This window comes from Doryrhamphus excisus, linkage group LG1 (assembly GCF_037039965.1).
Source record: "Doryrhamphus excisus strain RoL-2023G ecotype Guam linkage group LG1, RoL_Dexc_Guam_v1.1, whole genome shotgun sequence".
Taxonomy (NCBI): Eukaryota; Metazoa; Chordata; class Actinopteri; order Syngnathiformes; family Syngnathidae; genus Doryrhamphus; species Doryrhamphus excisus.
The window spans coordinates 21,743,304-21,757,364 of NC_136357.1; the positions used below are offsets into that span (position 1 = coordinate 21,743,304).

The 14,061-nt window shown below is 38.3% G+C and overlaps 1 protein-coding gene and 1 long non-coding RNA gene across 3 annotated transcripts; one reads left to right on the forward strand and one right to left on the reverse strand.

Annotated features, from left to right (window-relative positions):
- Positions 1–2,682: 2,682 nt before the first annotated feature.
- On the reverse strand, positions 2,683–9,139 carry LOC144899520 (uncharacterized). The gene is made up of 3 exons (XR_013627685.1): positions 8,884–9,139; positions 8,599–8,758; positions 2,683–3,295 (listed from the first exon to the last, which is right to left on the reverse strand). It is a non-coding gene; the product is annotated as an uncharacterized LOC144899520 (long non-coding RNA).
- On the forward strand, positions 6,498–13,094 carry LOC131131863 (sodium- and chloride-dependent GABA transporter ine). 2 transcript variants are annotated; one of them, XM_058076837.2, is made up of 13 exons: positions 6,498–6,571; positions 6,935–7,069; positions 7,512–7,716; positions 8,654–8,786; positions 8,875–9,009; positions 9,069–9,172; positions 9,261–9,385; positions 10,757–10,869; positions 10,951–11,091; positions 11,152–11,251; positions 11,331–11,431; positions 11,504–11,671; positions 12,937–13,094. In XM_058076837.2, exons 1-13 carry the CDS (start codon positions 6,514–6,516, stop codon positions 13,084–13,086), a joined length of 1,668 nt encoding a protein of 555 aa, XP_057932820.2. In that variant the 5' UTR covers positions 6,498–6,513; the 3' UTR covers positions 13,087–13,094. The 2 variants fall into 2 exon arrangements, with proteins under 2 accessions (XP_057932820.2, XP_078648109.1); XM_078791983.1 differs by lacking the exon at positions 12,937–13,094 and having other exon boundaries at positions 11,331–11,439; positions 11,504–11,646.
- Positions 13,095–14,061: the final 967 nt, after the last annotated feature.

Consider the following 14,061-nt stretch of genomic DNA (forward strand, 5'->3'; position numbering starts at 1 on the left):
TAGATCTTTCGGATCGAAAACCGGAAATTTGACAAAAGTAAAGTTGGTCTTTCTTATTCGTGCGCGTACAATTCATGGACAGCTATCAGTGTGCAGCCCGAAATGAGAATGATAAATAAACTCAAACTGTACAAAGACATTTCTCAAGTCACATAAACTCATATTACGGAGAAAAATAATGTCAGTAGCATAGAGTTGAAATATTAAAGACTAATTTTAAAAAATGTATGAAAATGTCATAATATTATGTGAAACAAACAAAATAAAATAAAGTTGTCATTTTTGGAAAATTAGGTTGGGAAAATAGTTGTAATGTTATGGAAATAAATTCATATTAGGGGAAAAAACATTTCCAAAGGTGATGTAAGAAGAAAGTTGAAATATTTGGAATTGTTAAAAAAAAGAGCAAAAATGAAAAAAAAAAACAGATGTTATTTTATGAAAATTAAGTCAAAATATTAATAGAAAAATGTTGCAACCTTCGTGAGAATATGCGGTAGAAAATGAATGCAATAATGCATTCTAATGAGGAAGCAAAGTCACAATTTTCTGAGAATAAAGCCATAACATTATGAGGAAAAATAATTTCATTTTAGTCATATAGAGTTTAAATATTAGAGAAAAAACGCAATTAAAAAGTCAAAATGTTATGAGGAAAAAAAACAAACAGCAGAAATGAAAAAAAACTGAAGTAATTTTATTACAACAACAAAAAAGGTTGCCTGCTTATAAGGAATAAAGTCACAACTTAAGAAGAATAAACTATTAATATTAAGAGGAAAAAGTAAAAACATTTTGAAAATTCCAAAGATAATTTAAGAGGAAAACTGAAGTATTTGGAATTGTTAAAAAAAGAGCAAAAATGTAAAACAAAACCAAACAGATGTTATTTTATGAAAATTAACTCAAAATATTAATAGAAAAATGTTGCATTCTGTCATACACACACACACACACACACTGAGGTCACATCTACTTCTGACGCGTGCAGCTATTCCCTCTCAAGGATGTGATTAAACTATCTGCTGAGAGAACATCCTGTTTTCTCTAATCATAATGTACACTACATGTGCAAGTGACACAGCATTAATCTTACTTTGCTATGTGAGTGTTATGAAATGTATGTAGGTTATAAGAATATAGTAAAATAGAATAACTTTATGTACAATTCTTCCAACACATTCTCATGAGGAAACAAAGTCACAATTTTCTGAGAATAAAGTCATAACATTATGAGGAAACATAATTTCATTTTAGTCACATAAAGTTTAAATATTAAAGAAAAAATGCATTTAAAAAGACAAAATATTATGAGAAAAAAAACAAACTGCAGAAATAAAAAAAACTTGAAGTAATTTTATGACAACAACAAAAACGTTGCCTGCTTATGAGGAATAATATTAAAGAAAAAACACATTTAAAATATTATGAGAAAAAATTCTAATGTTATGAGAATAAAGTTGAAAGAGTTGGAAACAACAGCAGAAATGAAAAAAAAACTGATGACAACAACAAAAAGGTTGCCTTCTTATGAGGAATAAAGTCACAACTTAAGAAGAATAAACTAATAATATTAAGAGGAAAAAGTAAAAACATTTTGAAAATTCCAAAGATTATTTAAGAGTAAAACTGAAGTATTTGGAATTGTTAAAAAAAGAGCAAAAATGTAAAACAAAACCAAACAGATGTTATTTTATGAAAATTAAGTCAAAATATTAATAGAAAAATGTTGCATTCACACGAGGAAACAAAGTCACAATTTTCTGAGAATAAAGCCATAACATTATGAGGAAAAATAATAAAATTTTTGTCACATATAGTTTAAATATTAAAGAAAAAACACATTTAAAAAGTCAAAATATTAAATTAAAAATAATAAATTAAAAAAATTCTAATGTTATAAGAATAAAGTTGAAAGAGTTGGAAACAAAAGCAGAAATGAAAAAAACTGATGACAACAACAAAAAGGTTGCCTTCTTATGAGGAATTAAGTCACAACTTAAGAAGAATAAACTAATAATATTAAGAAGAAAAAGCCAAAAATAAAAAAAAATTATTTAAGAAGAAAGTTGAAATATTTTAAAACTCTAAAAATGGTAATGGTAATGGTTTAATTTCATTTGAACATGCATCAGATTACAATTGAGTGCATCCCATAATCAGTTCACAGTTCCACATGTCCAAAAGGAGTAGGAAGAAGCAAAGCTTATTAAATCCTACCCCTCCGTCTGGTACTTTTACAATCAGTAACTGTTATATTTGTTCACTTCCTGCTTTCCATAATACAGTTTAAGGTTTTGGGGGGAATGGGGGGGGCAAAGAGTAAAGTTCATACTATAAAAATAACCTTTTTTATAACCTTTTATCACAAAGCTGAAACACATTTTTCCAGGAAATAGTGTACTGTATAACTTGAAAGCATATCTATTTCAAAGCGGCTCTGCCTTGCATCTTTTCAGCAGTATGCGGCCCTCACTGGACAAAGTTCAAACCCCCCACGCTTTCAAGACACCCCTGCAGTAATCACATGTGTCCAGCAGGCGGCTCACACGTGCCGAACGACCACGCAGGGCAACATCGGAGCAGTCGGAGCTGCGATAGCGGACGAAGAAGTCCCACACCTCGGTCTTCCTTGTGCTCCACGGTTGCCGCCTGCTTATCATATCAGCTGCAGGAACACAGGCCGTTTGGCAACATGACCTCACATGGAAGATGGCGTCCTCACGTGTCAACATGTGGACACGTCAAGCACCCATGCAGCACGCTGCAATTCATCCAATGGTCACACTGGAGTTGATTTCAAACATGCAGAGCTTATTTGAAGTTTGCCATTAGTAGAGTGAGCAGGAGGCTTATATCTTAAGCAGCGCTAGAGATGATCCAGCCATAAAAACAATCATACGACTGCCAATACAGAATAATGGCTATCATGGCAGAGAGCACGGGTTAGATTCCCAGGAAGGGCCCAAATCCTTCACGCTGTGGTGACCTCTGACACTGGGGGAAAAAAAACAAACTTTCAACTCTGAAGCCATTGAGTCATTGAATCCTGGAGGTCTTCTGCTTGCTAATCATTACGGATAATAAAATGTTATGTCACCCACAGCCACTTACGTTACCATCCTCATTTCCATGGAGTTTGGGTCCACATGAGCACCAGCACAGACACGGGACACGCGGCGGCAGACATGGACAAGCAAGCCAGCAGGCCGACATGGAGCAGGCAGATCGAGTTCACGCTGGCGGGCATCGGCGCTGCCGTGGGTCTGGGCAACATTTGGAGGTTCCCTTATCTCTGCTTCCGGAGCGGAGGAGGTGAGAAATTTTATCCTCAAACTAAAATCCTCAGACACGCTGAGCCTATAAAACATACTGTATGCAAACCCGCCGACACAAAAGACTTTTAATGCAGAATAATTGGACTTTCACGGCGTTTAAAGACTTGTTGGCAAGGACCGGAGATGGACAAGTGGAAGGGATGTGAGCTTCATACTTTGCGCTGAGTTAGTCATCCCTTGTTGATCATTTCCAGACCCCACTGTGATGAATACATTTCCTTGAAGTAGTAGTCCTTATTTATAAATAGAATATATTCCTAATCAGAGCATTGAAAACCTCTTATAGGGTTCTACTATTATTAGAGCCCTCTAGACATGAAATAACACCCCCATATCCACACTTACACTGGTATTACCCAATATAGGTGACCTAACAAGAGAAAATAAGACATTTGAAGAGTTCATTGTTGTTCCATTCTGTCACATCAATGTAACATTACTGACCCCTGGTGACCAATGTTGATTACTACACATCATCATCACGTCTTTAAATGCATCTTCTGAATGCATTTCTGACATTTTTATGTTCCAACATGAACATAATTTGCTTCAATATGCATATTGTATGACGACTAATAAGTTGTGATAATATATATAATATACACAATTAAATGATGATGTATAATTATAATATCATTAAAAAGATTAATAACAACATAATCAATTGTAAATATTTTTTTAAATTATACCAAAAAAATATATTAATCACAACATAATTAATAGTAAATATTTTTTTAATTACTATTAAAATAAATTAAAATTAATTATAACATAATTAATTGTAAATATTTTTAAAAATTAATATTAAAAAATATTAATTAGAACATAAATAATTCTAAATGTTTTTTAATTAATACAAAAAATAATTACAACATAATTAATTGTAAATATTTTAAAATGAATTTTAAAAAATATTCATCACAGCATAATTCATTGTAAATATTTTTTTATTAATATAAAAAAATAATTACACCATAATTAATTGTAAATATGTTTTAAATTAATATTAAAAAATGTTAATTACAACATAATTAATTGTAAATAATAATGGAAATAATTATTTTGTATTTTTTTTATAATTATTTTATGATATCCTAATGATACATTATTCCAAAATTGAGACACAAGTCCACACCTCTGATTAATGCACAATATCGACCAATAAACCGCGACACTCTATGAGACCCTCTGCAAAATTTGGGGCCAAAAAAGGCGCGTTGGACATTGTGTTTGTATTTTTGTGCTAATGATTTCTGTCGGCCCGGAGACGCACGTGTAGCCTCACTTGGTCACGTGCAGTCAAGGACTTTGGTTTTACATTAACAACATCAGCCTTGATGAAAAGCCAAACCACTGAAGACTTTCAACTGTCAAGATAACGCTAGGTGTCACAATCTTCTTGGTATTAGCGCTAACGCTGATGCTTTCTTTCACGTCACAAGGTTACATCACATGCTTACAGTCTCACATTTCCATCATCTCCCACAAGGAGAAGGACTGTTGACAGGGTCATTATATTCCAGATACTATTAGAGATAAAGCTGGCATAAACACGTGTAATAACCGGATATGTACAATAAATGATAATGTTTTATAAAATAATAAAATCCTGGATAATGATATCAGACTTTCTTTTTCCTTATGCTTTGTAAACACGACATGTTTAACTGGCTCATATCAGTACAGTGGAACCTTGGTTAGCATCCAGAAGGTGCGACTGTCACCAAAACGGATGATAACCAAGTCCATTTTCCCCCGTAAAAAATAATCCACACTGAATCCAATTGGTTTACTCTTGTTAGAAAGCCAAACATCTTGGCGCAAAACTTGTTTTTACATGCAGATAATAATGCATATAAACACACATAAATGATGATTGAAATGTGTGACTGCTCCCAAAGACAATGTGGCAACGAGACATCACGCAGACAGCACCTTCCTGTTTTGCCAGTTTTGCTAGAATTCAACAATGTTTTGCACCTTTTTTATCAAAATTAGGGCACTTGAAACTTTCTTTACCTCCATTTTGGGTTATTTTGCAGCCGTGATTTGTTGTGAGACAGCGAGAAACCACAGAGACACCACCTTCTTGTTTTGCCATGAGTCTCTTCTTGAATTCAATAGTGTCTCACTACGATAACCACAAATGGAGCCAAAGATAATTTCAAGTGCCAGCATTTTGATAGAGGTAAGAAACACTTTTAAATAAAAAAAATTATGACAAAACCAGAAGGTGGTGTCCACAAAACACGTTTTTATAGTTCTGCCATTGTAGTTACATGCACAAAACTATTCCAAATGTATATAAATAAAAAAAGAAAGGGAAAAATTAACATTTAAGTTTACTTATACAGTCATTGAAGACGTGATTGTTGAAAAAGACACAAAGACCACACAGACACCACCTTCTTGTTTTGCCATGACTCCCTTCTTGAATTCAATAGTGTTTCTCACAACAATAACCAAAAATGGAGCCAATGATAATTTCAAGTGACAGCATTTTGATAAAGAGGTAAGAAACACTTTTAAATAAAAATAAAAAACTCATGACAAAACCAGAAGGTGGTGTCCACAAAACACGTTTTTATAGTTGTGCCATTGTAGTTTTACATTCACAAAACTATTCCAAATGTAAATATATAAAAAACGAAAGGGGAAAATGAACATTTAAGGTTACCTATACCGTCATTGAAGACGTGATTGTTGACAAATACACAACGTGGGAACAAGACACCACACGTACACCACCTGCTTGTTGTGCTATGACTCCCTTCTTGAATTCAATAGTGTTTCTCACTACAATAACCAAAAATGGAGCCAAGGATAATTTCTAGTGCCAGCATTTTGAAAAACAGGTAAGAAACACTTTTAAATAAAAAAATAAAAACTAATGACAAAACCAGAAGGTGGTGTCCACAAAACACATTTTTATAGTTGTACTATTGTAGTTTTACAAGCACAAAACATTCCAAACATATATAAATAATGAAAGAAAGGGAAAAATTAACACGGACACCACCTTCCTGTTTTGACATGAGTTATTTTTTGAACTTGATTGTGCTTCCCACCGTCTTTATGAAAACGAGGCCACTTGAAACTTTCTTTAGCTCCATTTTGGGTTATTTTGCAGCTGTGACTTGGGGTGACAAACACTACTGAATTCAAGAAGTAAGTCATGGCAAAACAAGAAAGTGGTGTCCGTGTTGCCAACGTGCATCATGTCTTCAGTGAAGGTAAAGGTACCCATACATGATCATTTATCCATTTCATTCCTCATTTCTATGCGTTTTCAAATATTTTCTGCATGTAAAATTATAATTGTAAAACAAAATTTTGAGGGTTTTTTTTAGATGAATAGGATTTACATGATTTCTAATGGAAAAAACTGATTTGGTTAGAGCTAGTTTTGGTTACAGTTGCACCTCTTGGAATGGATGAATGACACCAACCATGCCTCCATTGTAACTGTTTTGGTTCCAGTATTGAGCCCTGGGGTACACCCCAAGCTATATCTCCAGATAAAAATGTATGCTTGCTTAGCGTCACAAGCGTTTCTCACCAAGTTCACCAGCAAAGGTCTAACACATGTTCTTCAGGTGCCTTCCTGCTTCCATACCTACTAATGCTGTTGGTGCTGGGCATCCCTCTGCTGTGTATGGAGTTGACTATAGGACAGTACACCAGAAGAGGGCCGGTCCACGCTCTGGCTCATGTCTGTCCACTCTTAAAAGGTACAATTATTATTCCTCATTAACTCGCTCAATTCCAAAGACAATTTGAAGCCATAATGGCCACAAGGTGGCAGAAGCGCTGGGAAGACTACGGAAAATCACACACCACAGACAAGAAAGGAGAGTGTGGAGGAGGGTCGTGTGCGGAAGGTTTCATGCGCACACATAGTTCAGTTCACAGGGGTATGCTGGAGCCTATCTTAGCTGTCTTCGAGCGAGAGGCGGGGTACACCCTGGACTGGTGGCCAGCCAATCACAGGGCACATATAGACAAACAACCATTCACACTCACATTCATACCTATGGGCTCCTATTGGAGTCGCTAATTAACCTAGCATGTTTTTGGGAATGTGAGAACGTGTTCATGTTATGATTCGTGTTATGATTCATGTTCATGTTATGATCAGTATTTGTGATGTATATTATTTCCGTGCTCGCTCAGGTGTAGGCATAGCATCTGTGGCCATTTCCTTCATCATGTGCACGTACTACAATGTGGTGATCGCCTGGGCCCTCTACTACATGTTCAGCTCCTTTCAAGCGCCGCTACCCTGGCAGAGCTGCAACAACACGTGGAACACGGCAAACTGCACCGATCACGCCACCAACAACAGCTACTCCTCCACTGCCAGCCAGGAGTTCTTCAAGTACGTTGACTGATATGAATGATATCAGTGGAAGTGATGGGTGATATCAAAATTAATCCATACGCTGTGGTAGAGATCAGGACAACCTGGAAAGATTAGTCATTGCTTTGGCAAATCCTGTCATATATTTTCTGCTGAAATCAACATGGGCGGCATCATTGTTTTATAAAGTTGGGTTGGGTTTCATTATTTATGAATGGAATATTTTCACAGTTACAGCAAAACTCCAAATTTGTAAATGTTTTTGAAACGTATTTATGTTATATATTTGGTTTTGATTAGAGCCCTCTAGACATGACATAACACCCCTATAGTCACCTTTACACTCCTAATACCAAATATAGTCGCCACAATAAGAGAAAATATAGACTCACTCATGTTAGCATTGAGACGGTACCTTGTTACTCTTCATTTTTTACTTCCTGTTCCTGCACAGTAATTCACGTGGTGGCTATTGTCTCATCAATGTATCATTACTGACACCTGGTGACCAGTGTAGTACACTACATATTATATATTACATATTATTTATATATTACATATATTGTTACATATTATTCTACTGAATGCCTTATATTTGTACATGTTAGCTCATTTAGTCATGTTTATGCCTGACAATCCTTATTTTAGGCCCAAAATGATAATAATAATAATAACAGGTTGTATTCAACCACAAAACAGCATGATTTATTTCAACCTTCTAAATATGCTTTTTAACATGATTAGAGCCCTCTAGACATGACATAACACCCCTATAGCCACCTTTACACTCCTTTTACCCAACATAGTCAAGAAAATAAGACATTTAAGACCCAAATAAGAGATTATTTATCAACACCTGTCACTATAAAGCAGAATTTGTACGTAGTGAGAGATCCCCACCTGTTGTTGAGAAGCATCCCAACGCTTTGTCGTTCCTCGTGTTTGGTCTGTGAAGATACAAGATGCTGCAGCAGACGCGAGGCGTTGAAGACGCCGGATCCGTTCGCTGGGAGATTTTCCTCATCCTTGTGCTAGCTTGGCTCCTCATCTACTTCTGCATCTTCAAGGGGGTGAGATCAACCGGCAAGGTGAAGTGAAAAGATGGAGCACACACACTCACCCACACACACACAAAGGAGTGAGCGGGGGCCTTGATTCCATTGTTGTGGTGTGCAGGTGGTGTACCTGACAGCTCTGCTCCCCTACGTCATCCTCATTGCGCTGTTGATCAACAACGTGCGGCTCCCCGGGGCCTTGCAGGGAATTCTGTTCTTCATCGTGCCAGACTGGGAGAAGCTACTCTCAGTTGAGGTGAGAAAGAGGAGAAGAAGAGATAACGGGCAAACGTGACAAACACTTTGTGCACGCAGGTTTGGGTGAACGCCGCAGCACAGATCTTCAACTCCATCGGGATCGGGTTTGGTTTCCTCATGTCCATGGCCAGCTATAACTCTTTCAACAACAGCATTCTTAAGTAATTCAAAAAGTCCACTCACCCCCCCACCCCCCTCCTTGCAGGGATAGAATCAAGAGATGCTCTCCCCCCCCCCCCCCCTCCCCAGGGACACACTGACTATATCCATCGTCAACTCCCTCACCAGCATCCTGGCAGGCTTTGTTATTTTCTCAGCGTTTGGGTACATGTCTCATCTGCAGGACGTTCCTGTGGCCCACTTGGCTGTGGACGGTAAGTCGGGATCATTATTATCATTCATTCATATTATTATTCATTATTGGAATTAGTGAGCAAAAATGATACAAAAAATCATAATCTTTGCATGCAGGACCCAAAGATGGAAAAAATGGGTGTCGATTATTCAGAATCTTATTTTTATGATTATTTTTTATTATAAGAGTGAAACGTGAATTGCAACCACTGGAATGTTAATCCCTCTGGTAACACTTTACATAACATCACTACTGTAACTCTATGTGCCTTAGTTCCTCAGTAACTACTCCACCCATTAGTTCCTCAGAAACTACTCTAAATGTACCATATGTGCCTTAGTTCCTCAGTGACCACTTTACTCATTAGTTCCTCAGTAACTACTCATTAGTTCCTCAGCAACTACTCTAAATGTACTGTATGTGCCTTAGTTCCTTAGTAACTACTCTAAATGCATGTACATTAGTTCCCCAGTAACCACTCTACTCAGTAGTTCACCAGTAACTACTCTAATTGTGCTATATGTGCCTAAGTTCCTTAGTAACTACTCTACCCATTAGTTCCTCAGCAACTACTCTAAATGTACCATATGTGCCTTAGTTCCTCAGTAACTACTCTACGCATTATATCCTCAGCAACTACTCTAAATGTACTGAATGTGCCTTAGTTCCTTAGTAACTACTCTAAATGCATGTCCATTGGTTCCTCAGTAACCACTCTACTCATGGTTCCTCAGTAACTACTCTAAATGTACCACATGTGCCTTAGTTCCTTAGTAACTACTCTAAATGCATGTACATTAGTTCCTCCGTAACTACTCTAAATGTCCTATATGCGCCTTAGTTCCTCAGTAACCACTCTACTCATAGTTCTTCAGTAACTACTCTAAATGTACTGTATGTGCCTTAGTTCCTCAGTAACTACTGTACTATTTAGTTCCCCGTAACTAGTACTGTAAATGTACTATATGCACCTTAGATTATTAGCTACTCTACTCTACTACTACTACTCTACTCATTATCAATAACTACTCTAAATGTATGTGCCTTAGTAACTACTACTATTCTACTATACTATGACTATATTCATTAGGTCCTCATTACTTCATTCACTACTCTAAATGTATGTACCGTAGTTACTCGGTGACTACTCTACTCATTAGTTCCTCATTAGTTCTTCATTATTTCCTCATTAGTTCCTCATTAGTTCGTCAGTAGCTACAGTAAAGTGAGACCGTCCCTCCCCCTCTGCAACATGACTGAATGAATTCGAAAGACTACATGAATTTGGACGCAGCCTAAACCCTGTCAGGAAGTAAAATAGAGGAAAGTGGGCCAGATGTCCTCAATATGTGGCAATTGAGCCTGTGATGTACGCCTGCATGCTGTTTAGGTCCAGGACTGGTTTATATTGTCTACCCACAAGCCTTCGTCAACATGCCAGTGCCTCAGCTGTGGGCTGTGCTGTTCTTCTTCATGCTACTCTGCCTCGGACTAGACAGTCAGGTGCCGAAGTTAACAGCAAATACACCAAAAAACAGTCGGCAGGCGGCTTAATGACTCCTTTGATGGTTTCTCTGTGGCCAGTTTGCCATGGTGGAAGTGATGGTGACCAGCCTGACGGATCAATGTGATCAACAACTGATGAGATTCTTCAAGAAGAAGGAGCTGTTTGTTCTTGCGGTTTGTGTGGTGGCGTGTCTTCTTGGAATTCCCTGCGTCATGCAGGTAAGGAGAATCATTTTCCGTCACGCTGTGATGGCATTGACCTTTGTGTCGTCCTTGGAGGTGGGGATATACGTCTTCCAGCTGATGGATCATTACACCGCCATCGTGTCCATCATGTTCCTGGCATTCTTTGAGGTTCTCGCCATTTGCTGGCTTTATGGTGAGCGCAACAAGCTGGCACGAGACCAAAAGCTAATCACGTTTGCTCAGGTCTACATTCGTCAAATTTGTGCGTTCAGGCGTGGGTCGACTCTCTGACAACCTGGAAGAGATGACTGGAAAAAGAGCAAACATTTTCTTCAGGCTGTGTTGGCAAATTGTGGCTCCTTTCCTCATCACGGTGAGTCGGTGCGTCGGTGAGTCGGTTGGGCCGTTTACGAGTCCCAACTGAATGTGCTTCTCTGTGGGACAGGTGATCCTGATCTTCTCCATCATCCAGTTCAAACCTGCCCGCTATGAAGGCTATGTCTTCCCTCCTTGGGCCCAAGGTGTTGGCTGGGTGGTTGCCATGGGATCCATCATTTGGATCCCTTTGGCCAGCGTTCACACGTTGTGGGTGCTACCTGGATCCTTTGTGCAGGTGATGTATACACATTTCCTTCTGAGTCCCATACCGTTGATTGGTTCATCAATGGCATGGAAGATAGGACGTCCCACTTGGTGCTACTCAGCCACTAGGACTCTCCATACAACAGAGATAGATGGAAGAAGAGAGAAGCAAAGCAACTGACAAGAGTGAGACATGCAGGGAAAGAAGATAGAAATGTATGCTAGGTATGCGAAACGAGCGATAAATAAGGATAAAGCGGACAGCGAGACAATGGCATTGGTGTAAACATTGCAACTCTAAATACAAAGACAGATGGAAGAAGGGAGAAGCAAAGCAAGTGACATGGAAGAATGAGTAATACATACAGCGAAAGAAGATGAAATCTATGATAGGTATGGATAAAGCGGACAGCGAAACAAATCAAGGGAAGGGAGAAGGTGAAGTGAGCGACACGGAAGAACAAGTGATACATACAGGGAAAGAAGATAGCAATGAGTAATACATGAGGATAAAGCGGACAGTGAGACAATAGAATTGGTGTAAACATTGCAACTCTAAATACAAAGACAGATGGAAGAAGGGAGAAGCAAAGCAAGTGACACGGAAGAATGAGTGATAGAAGATCGAAGGGAACGAAGATAGAAATCTATGCTAGGTATGGATAAAGCGGACAGCAAGACCAGTGCATTGGAGTCAAATTTGCAACTCTATATACAAAGACAGATGGAAGAAGGGAGAAGCGAAGTGAGAAGCGAAGGGAGAAACAAAGTGAGCAATACAAGTGATAAATACAGGGAAGGAAGACAGCAATGAGTAATAAATGTGGATAAAGTGGACAGCGAAATGAGTGCTAGATAAGGATAAAGCAGACAGTGAGACAATAGCATTGGTGTAAACATTGCAACTCTAAATACAAAGACAGATGGAAGATAAGACAAGCGACGTGAGCGACAAGGAACGAGTGATACATACAGGGAAGGAAGATAGCAATGAGTAATACATGTGGATAAAGCGGACAGCGAAATGAGCAATAAATAAGGATAAAGCAGACAGTGAGACAATAGCATTGGTGTAAACATTGCAACTCTAAATACAAAGACAGATGGAAGATAAGAGAAGCGACGTGAGCGACAAGGAACAAGTGATACATACAGGGAAGGAAGATAGCAATGAGTAATACATGTAGATAAAGCGGACAGCGAAATGAGCGCAGTGGCGTCAAACATCGCGACTCTCAATACAACAGAGACAGAAGTAGTGAAGCAAGGTTCATCACGTGTCATGTCTTCCCACAGAAACTAAAGCTGTCCATCAGGCCGTACTCCCTGTCGGAGACATCCAAAATGGCGTACTACGAGAGGGGAGGGGGTGACAGATATCCAGTGGTGTCTGTCATAAGCGCCTCCATCCGTCCACAAGACAAAGCGCCAAACCAGGGCAACTGAAGAGGCGTGCAGCTGCAACGGTCCCTTTCTGAACTTTGGACCATGATAGAAAGTTAAGCGATAATTTTAGTTTTTATGATATTTTTGATAGTTTTTCAAAAACACACTCATCCATAACTTCATAACTGGTGCTGTTTCGTGGTTGAACACGGCCTACTATTACTCCAAAATATGCACGTTATGTATTGTTTCAGCCTAAGCTCAGCATATCAAGCATAAAAATGGACAAAAATATACTGAAATGTACATGTAAGGCATTCAGAAGACGCATTTAAAGACCTTGTGATGATGTGTAGTATTTTACACTGGTCAGTAGGTGGCAGTAATGTTACTGTAACGCTCGGTGAGACACACAAGCACCAGACTTGATGGCCAAAATATGATTGCAGGTTTGAAATGATCTCACAACAGGCACAATCATCTCTCCAGATTCAAGATTGAAATTTTCCATAGAACAACGGCATAAACGGAATGAGCCCTTTTGTCAGTCATACAGGAGGCGGGGGCCATTTTTGATGCCGCCTATCCCAGCTAACCTCAGGCCAGAGTAATGCAAAGTAACTGATTACAAATTCAATGAGTAGAATGCAATATATTTTTTCAGTGTACTTTTCTTAAAAGTAATGTTAAAATCTCGTCTTGTGACACCCCTATTCCTAAACCACGCCATGCTAAAACTCAATTCTGAACCCCTGACGTCAGTTCCTGAGCACCAGGTGACATTTACAGCACCACACACGCCTTATTTATACCTTATTATGGCTACTATAGTAGCCATAAGTAGGGGTGTCAAGATGACTATAGGGGTGTTATTTCATGTCTACATGGCTTTAATTGTGATAATTTAATTTACCATGAAAATATTTTGGTTAATTTTAACCAATTACCCGCGACAAACGAGGGATTACTGTGCTGCATATCTTCTGACACTCCGCTGGTTAAGAGCTCGGAACTTCACCGTCCTTCATTCGACAA